Here is a 14090-nt window from a genome sequence, read left to right as displayed (position 1 = left end):
GTTCTTCTTCGACCAACCTCGAATTTCCATTAAATAAACCGAAGTTTTTCATCTTCAAACTTAGATACCTTCAAAATACTTGGATTCTCCAAGCCTCAGCTCTTAATTCCATATGTACTTCGATAGCTTCTTCTCGGCCGCTCACTAGCTTAACACCTCGTGCTTCCGCTTACCTCGTGCTTCCTAAGACATCGTGCTTTAACAACTAGTGGTATTTACTCGCGATTTAACATATATCCGACTCTAAGGTCATTCCCGATCCTTAGACTCTCTAAAGACATTGCTTCTTTAAATAGGAGCTATACAGTCTTTCTCTTGACCTTTCCCTAACTAACACATGATTTACTCCCATAATAGCATATCTCCGACTATAAGGTCATTCCCGATCATACCTCTAATTTTCGGTTTCATATCTAGTCTAAGATATCTAACTCGTCTTATTTTCTTTGTTTCAGCTGATGATCCAGGTGCATGACCAGTAGACATACTCGGAGCAACGCACAAGGACCATTGCATCAGCTTACCAACGAGGAACTAGCGAGATTGGAACGACAGAAACGTCAACAGCCGAGATCAACGAACACCAACATGGGTGATCATCCACATGATCTCACTGCTGCGTTTGCACTCATGCAACAGCAGATGCAGCAGATGCAGCAAACAATCCAAGCGCAGCAAGCTGCTGCCGAGCAAGCTGCTCTGAATGCTGCGAACCAGCAGAACCAACAGGAGGAAGTGGTCCAGATCGGCCAGAGAAACTTACTGCATAATCTGCCTGCTACGCGATCTGCCATAACCCCTCCACCGTGCACTAGGCAAGACTTTGAGATCAAGCCAGCCTTGATAAGTCTAGTGCAAAGGAAGATCTTCAATGGGCTTCCTGCTGAGATACCGATGGACCACATCGAGCACTTTGAGAAGATGTGTGGTTTCACTAAAGCGAATGGAGTACCACCCGATTACATCAAGTGTACTCTGTTCCCTTTCTCTCTTGATGGGAAAGCTGCTCGCTGGCTTGATTCACTACCCACGGGATCACTCACCACTTGGGAACAAGTCCGAGAAGCCTTCTTAAGCCACTTCTACACGAAATCAAAGACGGCAGCTCTGAGACAGAAGATCGCGACCTTCAAACAGCTGGTGGACGAGCCATTCTGTGATGCTTGGGAGCGATTCAATGTCTACCGCAGAGAGTGCCCACATCACGGTTTTGAGGAAGACTATCTGCTGGGAGTGTTCTACGATGGAGTAGGCTGGGAGTACAGGATCGCTTTGAACTCAGCCAGTAAGGGAGACTTCATGACTCAGTCCACTCAAGGTGCATTCGAGTTGATTGAGAACATGGCCTCAAGCTCAGCTGACAATAACCGCGAGACTGATCGCACTCAGAAGGTGAAGAGCATTGACAACAGCAAGATTGATGAGCTCTCTGCCAAGGTCGATCAGCTGATTAAGAGTAACCAGAACCAGGTCTTCATCATGGAAGAATCCCCACAAAATAAAGCTACTGTGGAAGGCACATCAGAGGCGGATCAGTCGGCTGAGGATCAGCATGAAGTGAGTTATGTGAATGGGCAAGGATGGCAGTTCAAGAACTATCACCCGAACCCTAACGTGAGGAACAATCCCCACCTGTTCAATGCCCCTAAACCAGACGATAAAGCTCAAGGAAACCAGGGTCAGAACAGTGGATACCAAAGGCCTTATGGCAATCAGGGAAGAACCTTTGTCCTTAACCCAGCTCAGAATGCCCAATTCCATAGCCAGAAACAGCCGGTTAATCAGCAAGCTGCACAACCGACTCAGACTGCTCCACATGATGACATGAAGAGCCTCGCCAATATGATGAGCCAGCTGCTCCAAGGACAGCAGATCCAAGGGAAGGCACTGAACCAGGTCACAAACGACATCAACACCAGGATGAATCATATGTTCAATGACCTGAGTGTGAAGTATGACAATGTCTCAAGCCATATGAGACAGATGGATATTCAGATTGCTCAAACTGCCGAGAACGTGAAGAGACAGCAAGGAACTCTCCCTGGAAAAACAGACAAGAACCCCAAGGAGTGCAATGCAGTAGGTTTGAGGAGTGGAAAGCAACTACCTGATCTAGACCCCAGGAGATTCACGTCGGCTGAGAAAGGGAAGCAGAAGGAGTCAGATCAGCCACCTAAGGCTGTACCCACAGATGAGGAAGATGCAGAACAACCTGCTGAGACTGTTCCGACTGAAGCAGAGCGACCCGCTGGAGTTGTTCCACCGACTGCAGCACCTTCTTCTGCTCGTCAGTATGTGCCGAAAGTGCCCTACCCTGTTCCAGCTAAGGCTACACGCAAGGATAAGGAAGAGATGAAGTGCAGGAAGATGCTGGAAGACCTAACTGTCAAACTCCCTCTGATGAGTGCGATCCAGATGATACCATCCATGCGTAGCTTTGTCAAGGGACTGATCTCTGGGAAGATATCTGATGACAGTGAGTTCATGATTGTCTCTAAGGAGTGCAGCGCGGTGCTCCAGAACAGAAGGATCAAGAAGATGGGTGATCCGGGCAAATTTGTCCTCTCGGTTCAGATTGGGAGAACACTTTTCTCATGCTCACTGGTCGATCTAGGATCGAGCATAAACCTTATGCCTTATACAGTGGCTAAGCGCCTTGGATACACGGACTTCAAGCCTACCAGGATGTCACTAGTATTTGCTGATCGATCTGTGAAGTCTCCAAGTGGAATCCTCGAAGATCTTCAAGTTCTGGTTGGAAACACAATTGTTCCTGCCGATTTCGTTGTTCTGGAAGTCGAGGAAGACTCCAATGATCCCCTGATCCTAGGCAGACCATTCCTCTGCACTGTTGGAGCTATCATTGATGTCCGACAAGGGAAGATTGATCTCCACCTTGGAGATATTGTGATGAAGTTTGAGATGGATCAGATGCTCAAGAAACCGATGCTGGATGGACAAACTTTCACTGTCCAAGAAGATGGTGATCCGCTAGAGCCGCATGAAGGAATGATCGAGGAGATTCTCACCGAGGATCCACTTGAACTCGCCTTAGTCAGAGCTGAAGCCGAGCAGAGCTTAGAGAGTGTTGATGCTGATGCCTATGCCAAATTCCTGGATTCAGCCAGGAGTATTGAGAGAATGGTGGCGAAACTAAGTCTGGGGGAGAACAGTGAGTCCAGCACAGCGACTGGAACAACCGCGCCTCAGAACCCGTCTGTTCCGGCAGCTCAGACCGATGACTCATGGAGCGAGCTGAAAGCTCCAAAGGTAGAGCTCAAATCCCTTCCCAAGGGACTCAGGTATGCATTTCTTGGACCCAACTCCACTTATCCTGTCATTGTGAATGCTGACCTGAACAATGCAGAGACTGCTCTGCTTTTGTGTGAGCTGAGAAAATATCGTAAGGCTTTGGGTTATTCTCTAGCTGACATACCTGGCATTTCACCTGATCTGTGCATGCATAGAATACACCTGGAAGATGAATCGATGACTTCTGTAGAACATCAGAGGAGGTTAAACCCAAATCTAAAAGATGTTGTAAAGAAAGAGATAATGAAACTTCTAGAAGCAGGTGTGATCTATGCGATCTCTGATAGTAAGTGGGTTAGTCCTGTGCATGTAGTACCTAAGAAAGGTGGGATCACTGTGATAACCAATGAAAAGAATGAATTGATCCCCACTAGAACAGTTACTGGTCATCGCATGTGCATTGATTTTCGTAAGTTGAATGCTGCGACTCGTAAGGATCACTTCCCACTTCCTTTTATTGATCAAATGCTTGAGAGATTGGCTAACCACCCTTACTATTGCTTTTTAGATGGTTATTCAGGTTTCTTTCAGATTCCCATCCACCCAGATGATCAGGAGAAGACGACGTTCACATGCCCTTATGGAACATATGCATACAGGAGGATGCCCTTCGGCTTGTGCAATGCTCCAGCGACCTTCCAGCGATGCATGATGTCGATTTTTACTGATCTGATCGAAGACATAATGGAGGTTTTCATGGACGATTTCAGCGTCTATGGAAGCTCCTTTCATGTCTGTTTGTCAAATTTGTGCAGGGTGCTGAAGCGATGCGAGGAGAAGCATCTGGTGCTGAACTGGGAGAAATGCCACTTCATGGTCAGAGATGGGATTGTTCTGGGACACAAGATATCAGAGAAAGGCATTGAGGTGGACAAGGCAAAGATCGAGGTCATGATGAGTCTGCAACCACCAACTTCAGTGAAGGGAATCAGGAGTTTCTTGGGACACGCTGGTTTCTATAGGAGGTTCATCCAGGACTTCTCTAAGATCGCGAGACCACTCACTCGGTTGCTCTGCAAGGAAGCTCAGTTTGCCTTTGACAGTGACTGCTTAGCCGCATTCCACACGATCAAGGGAGCCCTAGTCAGTGCACCAGTTGTCCAACCTCCAGACTGGGATCTCCCTTTTGAGATAATGACAGATGCAAGTGATTTTGCAGTGGGAGCAGTCCTTGGACAGCGTAAAGACAAGAAGCTTCACGTGATCTACTATGCAAGCAGAACCTTAGATGAAGCTCAGTGCCGATACGCAACCACAGAGAAGGAGCTCCTTGCCATCGTGTTCGCTTTTGAGAAGTTCAGATCCTATCTGGTTGGATCAAAGGTGATTGTGCACACAGACCACGCGGCTCTCAAGTACCTACTCACGAAGAAGGATGCTAAACCGCGGCTCTTAAGATGGATTCTCTTGCTCCAAGAGTTTGATCTAGAGATAAGAGACAAGAAGGGGGTTGATAATGGAGTAGCAGATCATCTCTCCAGGATGAAAGTGTCAGATGAGACAGTTCTTGATGTGGAACAACCGATGGAGTACGTCAATGCGATTGGTCTGCGCAACATGGAGCAGTCGTCACCTGCCATCAAGGACTGTTCCCGCGTAGAAGGAGCATTCGTTGCAGTGATCCAGAAGGAGTACCCGAACCTTCCATGGTTTGCTGAGATTGCCAACTTCTTGGCAGCTGAGAAAGAGCCTTTGAGGTTCACTGGGAATGAGAAGAGGAAATTTCTAAGGGAGGCAAGGCACTACTTCTGGGATGAGCCGTATCTCTATCGGCAAGGCAAGGATGGGATCTTCAGGAGATGTGTTCCAGAGGCTGATATTCCAGGGATCCTTCACCACTGCCATGGTTCCTCTTATGCTGGTCACTTTGCCACCTTCAAGACTGTTTCCAAGATCCTCCAAGCCGGTTTCTGGTGGCCCACTATGTTCAGAGATGCTCACGCCTTCATATCTCGATGCAATTCATGCCAAAGGATGGGGAGTATAAGCAAGAGAAACGAGATGCCTCAGAACTACATCTTGGAAGTTGAAGTGTTCGATTGCTGGGGGATCGATTTCATGGGACCTTTCCCAGTCTCTCACAAGAATGAGTACATCCTAGTTGCTGTGGACTATGTCTCCAAGTGGGTAGAAGCGATTGCTAGTCCAACTAATGATGCGCGAGTTGTAACCAAGATGTTCACCTCCATCATCTTTCCAAGATTTGGAGTGCCTAGAGTGGTTATAAGCGATGGTGGAACTCACTTTATCAACAAGTTGTTCCAAGGATTGCTGAGCAAGAATGGTGTGAAACACAAGGTTGCAACCGCCTATCATCCTCAAACAAGTGGTCAAGTGGAAGTTTCCAACAGAGAGATCAAGAACATCCTCCAGAAGACTGTCAACACCACCCGCAAGGATTGGTCCCTTAAGCTTGACGATGCTCTCTGGGCGTACAGAACAGCCTACAAGACCCCTTTAGGGACCACTCCCTATCATCTGGTCTATGGCAAGGCGTGCCACCTACCTGTTGAGCTAGAGTACAAGGCGGCTTGGGCTGTCAAACTACTCAACTTCGACATCAAACCTGCCAAGGAGAGGCGAACCATTCAGATCCACGAGTTGGAGGAGATCAGGCATCTGGCCTATGAGAGTTCTAAGATCTACAAGGAAAAGACCAAGGCGTTCCACGACAAGCGGATCATCAGCAGAAGCTTTGCTCCGAACGATCAGGTCTTACTCTTCAATTCACGGGTTAAGCTGTTCCCTGGAAAGCTTAAATCTAGATGGTCTGGACCTTTCACCATTAAGGAGGTTCGCCCTTATGGAGCTGTTGTGTTGCTGGACACAAGAGGAGGAGAATTTGTTGTCAATGGTCAGCGTCTCAAGCCATATCTTGCTGACACAACAATCGCTGAAGGTGTAGAGATACCCTTAAGCGATCCCCCTCAAGCCTAATCGGCTCATTGAAGTCAAGCTAGTGACAGAAAACAAGCGCTTGGTGGGAGGCAACCCACTGGTGAGTGTAAATATTGTTTTCTTTTTGTCTTTAACTTTTTAGGAACTAACTTGCAGGTTGAAAAATCAAGAAAATTCGAGATCACTCCAGGAGAGCACTCCAGCGGTTGTTCCGCCGATTGTTCCCAGGTAAGTTCTCGAACAAAAAAAAAAAAAAATATATAAAAAAAGGGGAAGGGGAAGCGGGTTTGATTGGCTTTTAAAAGCCCAAACATTCCACTCCCCCACTATCTCTCTCTCTCTCGCCGCAAATCAACCCACCCCTCTCAAGAACCCTAAATCGCAAACTCTCCCCCTTTTGATTCAATCTTCACGATTTTTGGTTCTCCACTCAAGGTAATCGGACGAGAACTCTCCCCCTTTTTGCGCATGCAAATCGCGATTTGGGAGTGATTTCTTGAGTTCTCTCTTTCCTTTATGCCTTGCGATTTCATCCTAGGTTGTAGCTCTCACTAGTATACTTGCTACTAGGATTGAACTCATGATTCAATTTAAATGGAAGAGGAACCGATTTGTTGCTTGTGATTCTTGGCCTTTGCGATTTCTACTATTGAGATAGAGGCTTGTGTAGGTTGTCTAGTAATCGATGGACTTGGATAGAACAAGAAGATTGGATTGTTCCATCGTTTCTAGAACAACCGACGAACTGTGCTGATGTTGGGTTTTGCTGTTGTTTTGCAGATGCCTCCAAAGATGAGAAACGCTAGAACCGCCAAGAGCACAGCTTCTCCAGCCATGAGAGCCCCACCTGGTTACCCATGGCCGAACAAGATTGAGGGCGAACCCATCGACCTCAATGATTCGATGCTCCTTGACTACAATGTTGAGGGATGGGACAAGGAGTCAGCTGGGCGATATAACCGGCTCCTTCAAGCGGAGATCTTGCCCACGCGGTTCGCTCACCAGGAGACTCTAGGCGATCTCGGCCTTGACACTGAGGTGTTCGATACGATGCAAGCTATGGGAATCATGCCTATCTGTTTCCAAGCCCAGGTTCTGTACCCGGATTTGGTTAGGCAAGTGCTCGCGACGTGCCAGATCACTTATCTAAACCCCAATGAGCCTACGTACGAGAACTGCTTCTTCTCCTTCATGGCCGATGGCAAGTTCTGCTCCATCTCCCTGCACGATCTGAACGAGCTACTCGAGATCGCGGACACGCCAAAGGGAGTTTCTGTAGAAAAGAAGTTCAAGCCGGCAGACACCTTTTGGGACCTCATTGCATCCGGCAAGTTCACCTCTCGCAAGGCCTACCAGTCGCAAATCCGGAACCCTGCTATCCGGATCATTGCCAAGATAGTGTCCAACGTCCTGTTCGCTAAGGAGTACACCTCCAAGATCACCAATGGAGAGCTCCAGGTTCTCTACACGGGTCTTGAGGATGAGATGCGCAGAGAGAAGATCACTCCGTTCCAGGAAGTCAAGACCAACCCAGGGTTCCATCTCATCTCCATGTTCGCTGAGCGCAAGGACACCTTGATTCGGACTGATGACAAGAAGGATCGTTCCGGTAGTCTGCTCACTCCCTTGTTCCAGCGCTTCAACATCAACCTCAGCTCCTACACGGTTGTCTCTGAGATGGAGTACATTGATACTCCTTACCTGATCGCATGCCACATCCTGCGCGACGAGACCACCTACAAGTTCCAGGATAAAGAAGGGAACCCTCTGTACTGCAAGCTCCCTATGCCTGGGTTCACAGACTTCTTATCCTTGGAGAACATTGTGTTCTCACTCGATGAAGAGCACCTCTGCGATGATCCGAAGGCGCCGGTTCAGCACGATGATGAAGACATGGATGATGTGGAGCATGTGACTCCACCGGCTGATGGTGAGTATGACTTGGAGGACTTCACCGATGTGACTGATGATCACGCCTACAGACGCTGGATGGTTGATTCCCAGAAGAAGAACAACAGCCTCATGAAGAGGATACTCAGGGCGATCACAGGCGGCTGCATTGGAGCACAGGAGGAGCGTACGCCACAGAGAACAAGGCGCCCAGGCAAGGAACACGCGGGAACATCGACTGGAGCAGAGAGACTGCCGAGGAACAGGAGGACAGCTGGTCACTCCGGTAGCGGCGATTCAGACTGAGTCCGAGAGGACTATTTCTATCCCTTGTCTTATCCATCAGAACTATTTATTTTTTATGTTATTTGCTTCTGTTTGGTGTGTTTCTGTTTCCTCTGATTTATTTTCACAACCAGGGATGGTGTGAACTAAGTCTGGGGGAGCGATTGTACTATATTCTTGCGTGCTTCTTGAGTCAGTCCTTGTGTCATTTTTATGTTTTTATCGAGTCAGTCTTTAGGATCGAGTCAGTCAAAACTATTGTGGGAATCAGGACCTTATTTTGTGATGCTCTTTAACCACCTCGTGCTTTAACCTTCTTATTCAGTGACCTTAGCAGTGATGAAAGACCCACACATGGACCTGGAACACCCTGACTTATCTCATTTGACACTCCAGAAGTTCTATACCGATCAGGTTACACTGGGCAGACTTAACTCCACTTCATCTGAACCTAATCTGGACTTTAATTCTTCTTGTCATGGGCACTAGATCAGGGTAGAATGAGAACTACACTCAGGACTTCTTATCCGATTTTTATCCCTCTTGTTGTTCCTGAGTGGCTAGCTCATCTTTAGCTAGTTCCCACCTTGAACCCTGACCTTTTATTCCACCCTCATGCATTTGCTTTTCTAGTACTTTATGTGCAGATATGTGCAAAAAGGTCGGAGAGGAAAGGATCGACGCAGTTCTTACTCATCAATGCTCACACAGTGGAAGCAGGCAGAACAACCGGAGTGCTTGTTCCGGCACGAAGAGAACAACCAAGATACCTGCTCCGATACCATAGAGAACAACGAAGAAGTAAGAGCATCAATATTGGGGGGGTTTTAAAAGAGCCCTTAAGGGAGAAGGGGAGGGGACCAAGGCAAAAAATGAAGGGAAAGCCCTTATGTAAGGGCTGCCCTTACACATTCATGACCAAAAAAAAAAAAAGAAAGATTGGGGACTTTATGGAGGGACACCAATAATGATGGTCTAAGTGGCTAGAACAGACCAGAATGAATCACCAGTGGCATCATGTACATCACTTGTTACCTCCTTGCTCGTCACCCCAGCATTTTGTATTTCAGTATATATTAAAAAAAAAAAAAAAAATTCAGTTTTTGCTTTGATTTACTGGTGACGAGAAGGGGAAGAATCTATGATGCATGCCACTCGGGAAGTTGAGAAAGTAATGGTGGTTTCAGTGAAGTGTTCTGAAGGAGGAGTTGAATCACGCAGAGCAGTCTTATGATCGATCTATCGGAGAGCAGTCCGATCAGCAGAGATGAGTAAGGACTGTGGACCTCAATGGAGCCGTCCTCTCACGACCATTTTTTGCGATATCCTGCACCTGCTCTTGGTAAACCCTAAACACTCTTGAACTCCACCATAAAAGTTAGCCTGTTCTATACCTAGCCCGTTCTCTCTGAGTAGAGCCTGTGACAAGAAGCTCACGCTGATCTTAATTGAACATAAGGAGTTTTGTCTCGAAAGTGTTGCCTTTTCAGGTTGAGATGTAGAGTAAGGAGCCGATCTTCGAACAGCGTTAAGGGGGTTCTCAGTAAGTGTGTGTGGTCCTAATCTACAGCTTGTATGGTTCAGAGATTTGTGGTAAGAGTATGGTTGCTGAGAATAAGCGAGTTCCCACGCTTTCAACCCTTTCTCCCTGTACTTGGTACTTGCCTTGTTCGAGGACAAACAAGGATCTAAGTCTGGGGGAATTGATATATGGTGTTTTTCACATAATTTTATATATGTTTTCATTTGTTTCAAGTCACTAATTTGTGTCAGTCTAGTCCTTTTTGACATTTTACAGGTCTGGAGTTAGTAGAAGAAAGAAGAGAAGGTGCATGATGAAAATAAGTCCTTTTGGAGCATTCCTGCAGAGAACACTCAAGAGAACAGTCCCGAGACTGTTCTCTCTCAAGCGGAACAAGCAGACGGAGTGATCCGGAGATTGTTCCAGACTAATATGGAAACTCCTATTTCGGGAATTAAAGCCCTGTTGCCCTAATCTCTTTTCTTCTAATTGGCGCCTCCATATAAAAACGCCATCTATCTATTTTCTATTTTCTTACGCTAGTTTTTGCAAGACAAGTTTCATACTTTTGGATTCAAGCTTTTTGTAAGGGCGACGGCTCACATCTTCATTCGAAGAACAACCTGAACCATAGTTTATTTCTTCTTAATCTGATCATGAGTATTTCAGTTTCATCTGTTGTTCTTCTCTGCATCATGATTGAGTAGTCGACTGTTGATCTAGGGTGATAGAGTGCATTCACGACTGAGCATAGATAGGTTATCATTTAGTAAATCTTCATTCATTCATTGTTTCATGCCTGCGTTAAACTGATCATCTAGCGTTTGATCCCAAGTAAATCTGTGCATCAAAGGTGTAATAGGTTGCTTGATCCTGTATGAATGAGCATTGCATCCTTAGCCACACGAAAGTAGATGTTAAGGTGCATTGTGAACTGATCGGACCTGTTCTCTAAAGCTTGCAATCGATCCTCATCCCAACGACAGTTAGGTGGTGAGATCGATCTGCAAAGTGATCACTGCCACGACAGTGGAGTGTTCCAGCCGAGTGATCCGAGTTCTAGATAGAACTGCATCGAACCTGAATAGTTGCTCGGTCGTGATTGAGATCACTCGCATTCATCCTAGATTAACTCCTTTTAACTTGAATTCATCGCTTGTGCTTTTTACTTGTTCTCTACGTCACTTTTTAAACCAAATCATTATCTTCTTCTTAGCTTGATTTCGGAACTCATAGAACTAGAGTGTAGACTGGTCCTCTGGATTTGAATCTCAAATACTACAATTGCAACTGTTAACTTGGCAGTAGCAAGGATTTATTTTTAGTGTATCAATACTCGTTAAGGAAAGACTTACTTTCCTTAAATAGAACCAGTTCGGATGCAGTGTAGGTATCCTGACTTGTAAATGGTATATCTCCTTAACCACTACTCCTTTTACTGTGAAACCAATTCGCCGCGTGCTCTGGTTGAGTTGAGAATCTATAGGAAGTGGTTTCACGGTCAAACTCCTCATGGTCGCAAAGATATCATTCTTTGAATGCACCTATGTCGCTGCTGGCTCCAATGTAGCTTGTATAGTTGATCTTATGAGCTGGTGGTCCAGCTGCTGACATGAGGTCCTCATCAGTTCTATGGTACAGCACAAGAACGGCGGCGGCTCGTATTTAGCGACCATATAACGAACTTATACTTGTGTTTACTCCAATAACTTAAATTCTTTTGAATATAACCATTTTATACCATATAAGAACATATAGAAAGCGAAACTTTGCCTCGTTATATTTTTGAATAGAATTTTCCTGATCATAATGTCTTTTTATATACTCAACCAATAGAACACAATAAGGGTTAATTTCCTGACTTGGTTCTGATGTTTAAGTTCTAATGTTTTAGATATTTTGCTTTCCGAACTGGTTTTAACAATCTAATATTAGTTATTGGTTAAACTTAACCACAGGTGAGTTTCCACAGGTGAGTTTGAGTTTCCTGATCATAATGTCTTTTTATATTTGGAGCTAAATGCTGAGGAGTTAGCAAAAACACCTGATCGGATGGCGCAAACTGAAACACCCATCTGAATCCGTCAACAGAGAAATCGAAATTCTATATGTTCTTATATGGTATAAAATTATATAAATATACCACAATTTGGAGAAACTGAAAAACATTTGGATATAAGTAAATTTACTTAGACCAATATTTATATAAATATACTACAATTTCTATAACAAACTAAAGTTCCTAGAAAAACCGATATAACACCACATAATTGTTTTGGTATAAATTCAAAATCCAAATGCGGCAAATACAATTGGATACGTTTTTAAAATTGTTTTTTCTTACAAAATGTTTTCTTTCATGATTTGTTTTAATGTTTTTTTCACTTCCTATTCCTAAAAAGCTATATCTATTAAAAATATATATTTTCCATTCTTTAACTTTTTTTTATCTAAATCCATCTTTTTACTATAAATATATTTATTTATACGATAAAAGAACATGAAAATATATAGTTTATACAATATTTAATATAATAATGACTTTGACTAAGAGCGATTAAAAATTAAAACCCCTGGGGACACTCAATAGTCAACATCTATCACACTTCTCAGTCTTTATTTCGAAATAAAAGATGAGTACATGCGCACAAAGCGACACGACCAAAGGTGGAAGAGGAGGAAAGGGAAAGGCCACCAAATCAGCCGTATCACGTTCAGTAAAGGCCGGTCTTCAGTTCCCCGTGGGAAGATTCGCCAGGTTCCTCAAGATGAGAAAAGGCGCACAAAGCGGCACGTCGACCAAAGGTGGAAGAGAAGGAAAGGGAAAGGCCACCAAGTCAGCCGTCTCACGTTCGTCAAAGGCCAGTCTTCAGTTCCCCGTGGGAAGAATCGCCAGGTACCTCAAGACAGGTAGATACGCCAAGCGTGTCGGCTGGTGCTCCGGTCTATCTTGCAGCCGTTCTAGAGTACCTCGCCGCGGAGGTATATATAAATATATGAATAACATGATCTCATTGAGCCTTGTTTGAATAATATTTGAATATTATAAATATTTAATCATTTCAAAAATGTCATTTTTGTAATTACTAATTAGTAAACTTACTTTTAAGTATTGTTTTATAAGTGTTTTATTGTGTTTCGGGTAATTTTAAGATTTAGGGTTTTATTTTGTTTTGATAGATGAATCAAAAGGTAAAGATGTCATCCTTAAGGTGGATGAAAATTAAAAATATTGAAAATTTTAATATTTAGTCATTTTTACATACATTTATTTATTTATTTAAATAGAAATTAATATTGTTTAATATTATGTTTTTTCTTATATATATTGTTTTTTAGTACAACTAGATTTAATAATATTTAATATTATACTCAAGTTATCCAAATTAAAACTCTTTTTGAATATGATAACAACTCTTACCATAATTTTTATTAAATGTTATTTCTGATTCTAATGACCCTAAACTACATAATTAGTTTCATATTTTGATATTTAAGAAATTATTAATCGTTGTCTGCATATTCATTCAAATTTTCAATCATATCATATAGTAAAAAAAAATTTTGTCGGCATAGTACAATTTTTATATTGTCATTTTGAACTCTCTATTTTTATACAAAATTTCAATGGTTAACCGAGTATAATGATGATATCAGATTATATGCAAATTTCAATTTCAATGAACTCTCTATATTATGTTGCTCGAGAAGGTATGGAACCGAGAAGACATCTAACAGCGACTCGGTGAGTATTTGTGTAAACATGTGTAAACCTGAGATAAATGTCAGTTACATTATTTGAGAAGTTCGTAAAAATGAAGAACCGTTTAATGACAAGGAGAATGGAAAATTTCAGTATTATTATTATAGTTGAGACTGGGAAAACGAAACCTTATGAGCTAAACATATGTTATATAGGAGCAAGGAAACCATAATAGAACAATCAAACAAAGTTTTGGATTTATAACCTCTGGAGAACCTTTGTTGCGTCTCTTATCTTCTCCATAGTAACATATTCATCGGGCTGAGACATTGAGGCTCTAAGCTCAGCCAATGCTACAGCTGCATCTTTTAACAAAACTTTGTTCTCCTCCAAGCAGGTTGTAAGAGACGATATTACTTGTTTGGCCTCCTCTTTAGTTTTGGGGCTTATTCCAACTTCAACACGTTTTTCAATTTCATC

At 43.7% G+C, this 14090-nt stretch overlaps 1 protein-coding gene and 1 non-coding gene across 2 annotated transcripts; one reads left to right on the top strand and one right to left on the bottom strand.

Moving 5' to 3' along the window:
• Window positions 1–1104: 1104 nt before the first annotated feature.
• Window positions 1105–1211, bottom strand: LOC130504126 (small nucleolar RNA R71). The gene has a single exon (XR_008941146.1). It is a non-coding gene; the product is annotated as a small nucleolar RNA R71 (small nucleolar RNA).
• An 11329-nt stretch (window positions 1212–12540) lies between these two features.
• On the top strand, window positions 12541–13134 carry LOC130504125 (histone H2AX-like). The gene is made up of 2 exons (XM_056998708.1): window positions 12541–12889; window positions 13088–13134. Exons 1-2 carry the CDS (start codon window positions 12541–12543, stop codon window positions 13132–13134), a joined length of 396 nt encoding a protein of 131 aa, XP_056854688.1.
• Window positions 13135–14090: the final 956 nt, after the last annotated feature.

Source organism: Raphanus sativus, unplaced genomic scaffold (genome assembly GCF_000801105.2).
Source record: "Raphanus sativus cultivar WK10039 unplaced genomic scaffold, ASM80110v3 Scaffold1367, whole genome shotgun sequence".
Taxonomy (NCBI): Eukaryota; Viridiplantae; Streptophyta; class Magnoliopsida; order Brassicales; family Brassicaceae; genus Raphanus; species Raphanus sativus.
This window is presented reverse-complemented; position numbering and strand designations above follow the sequence as displayed.

Bases quoted from the DNA above. Each gene is read 5' to 3' on its own strand.
- LOC130504125 (XM_056998708.1), top strand. From the start codon at position 12,541: ATGAGTACATGCGCACAAAGCGACACGACCAAAGGTGGAAGAGGAGGA. The intron at 12,890-13,087 runs GTATATATAAAT...TTGTTTTGATAG, and splicing joins TAGAGTACCTCGCCGCGGAG to ATGAATCAAAAGGTAAAGAT.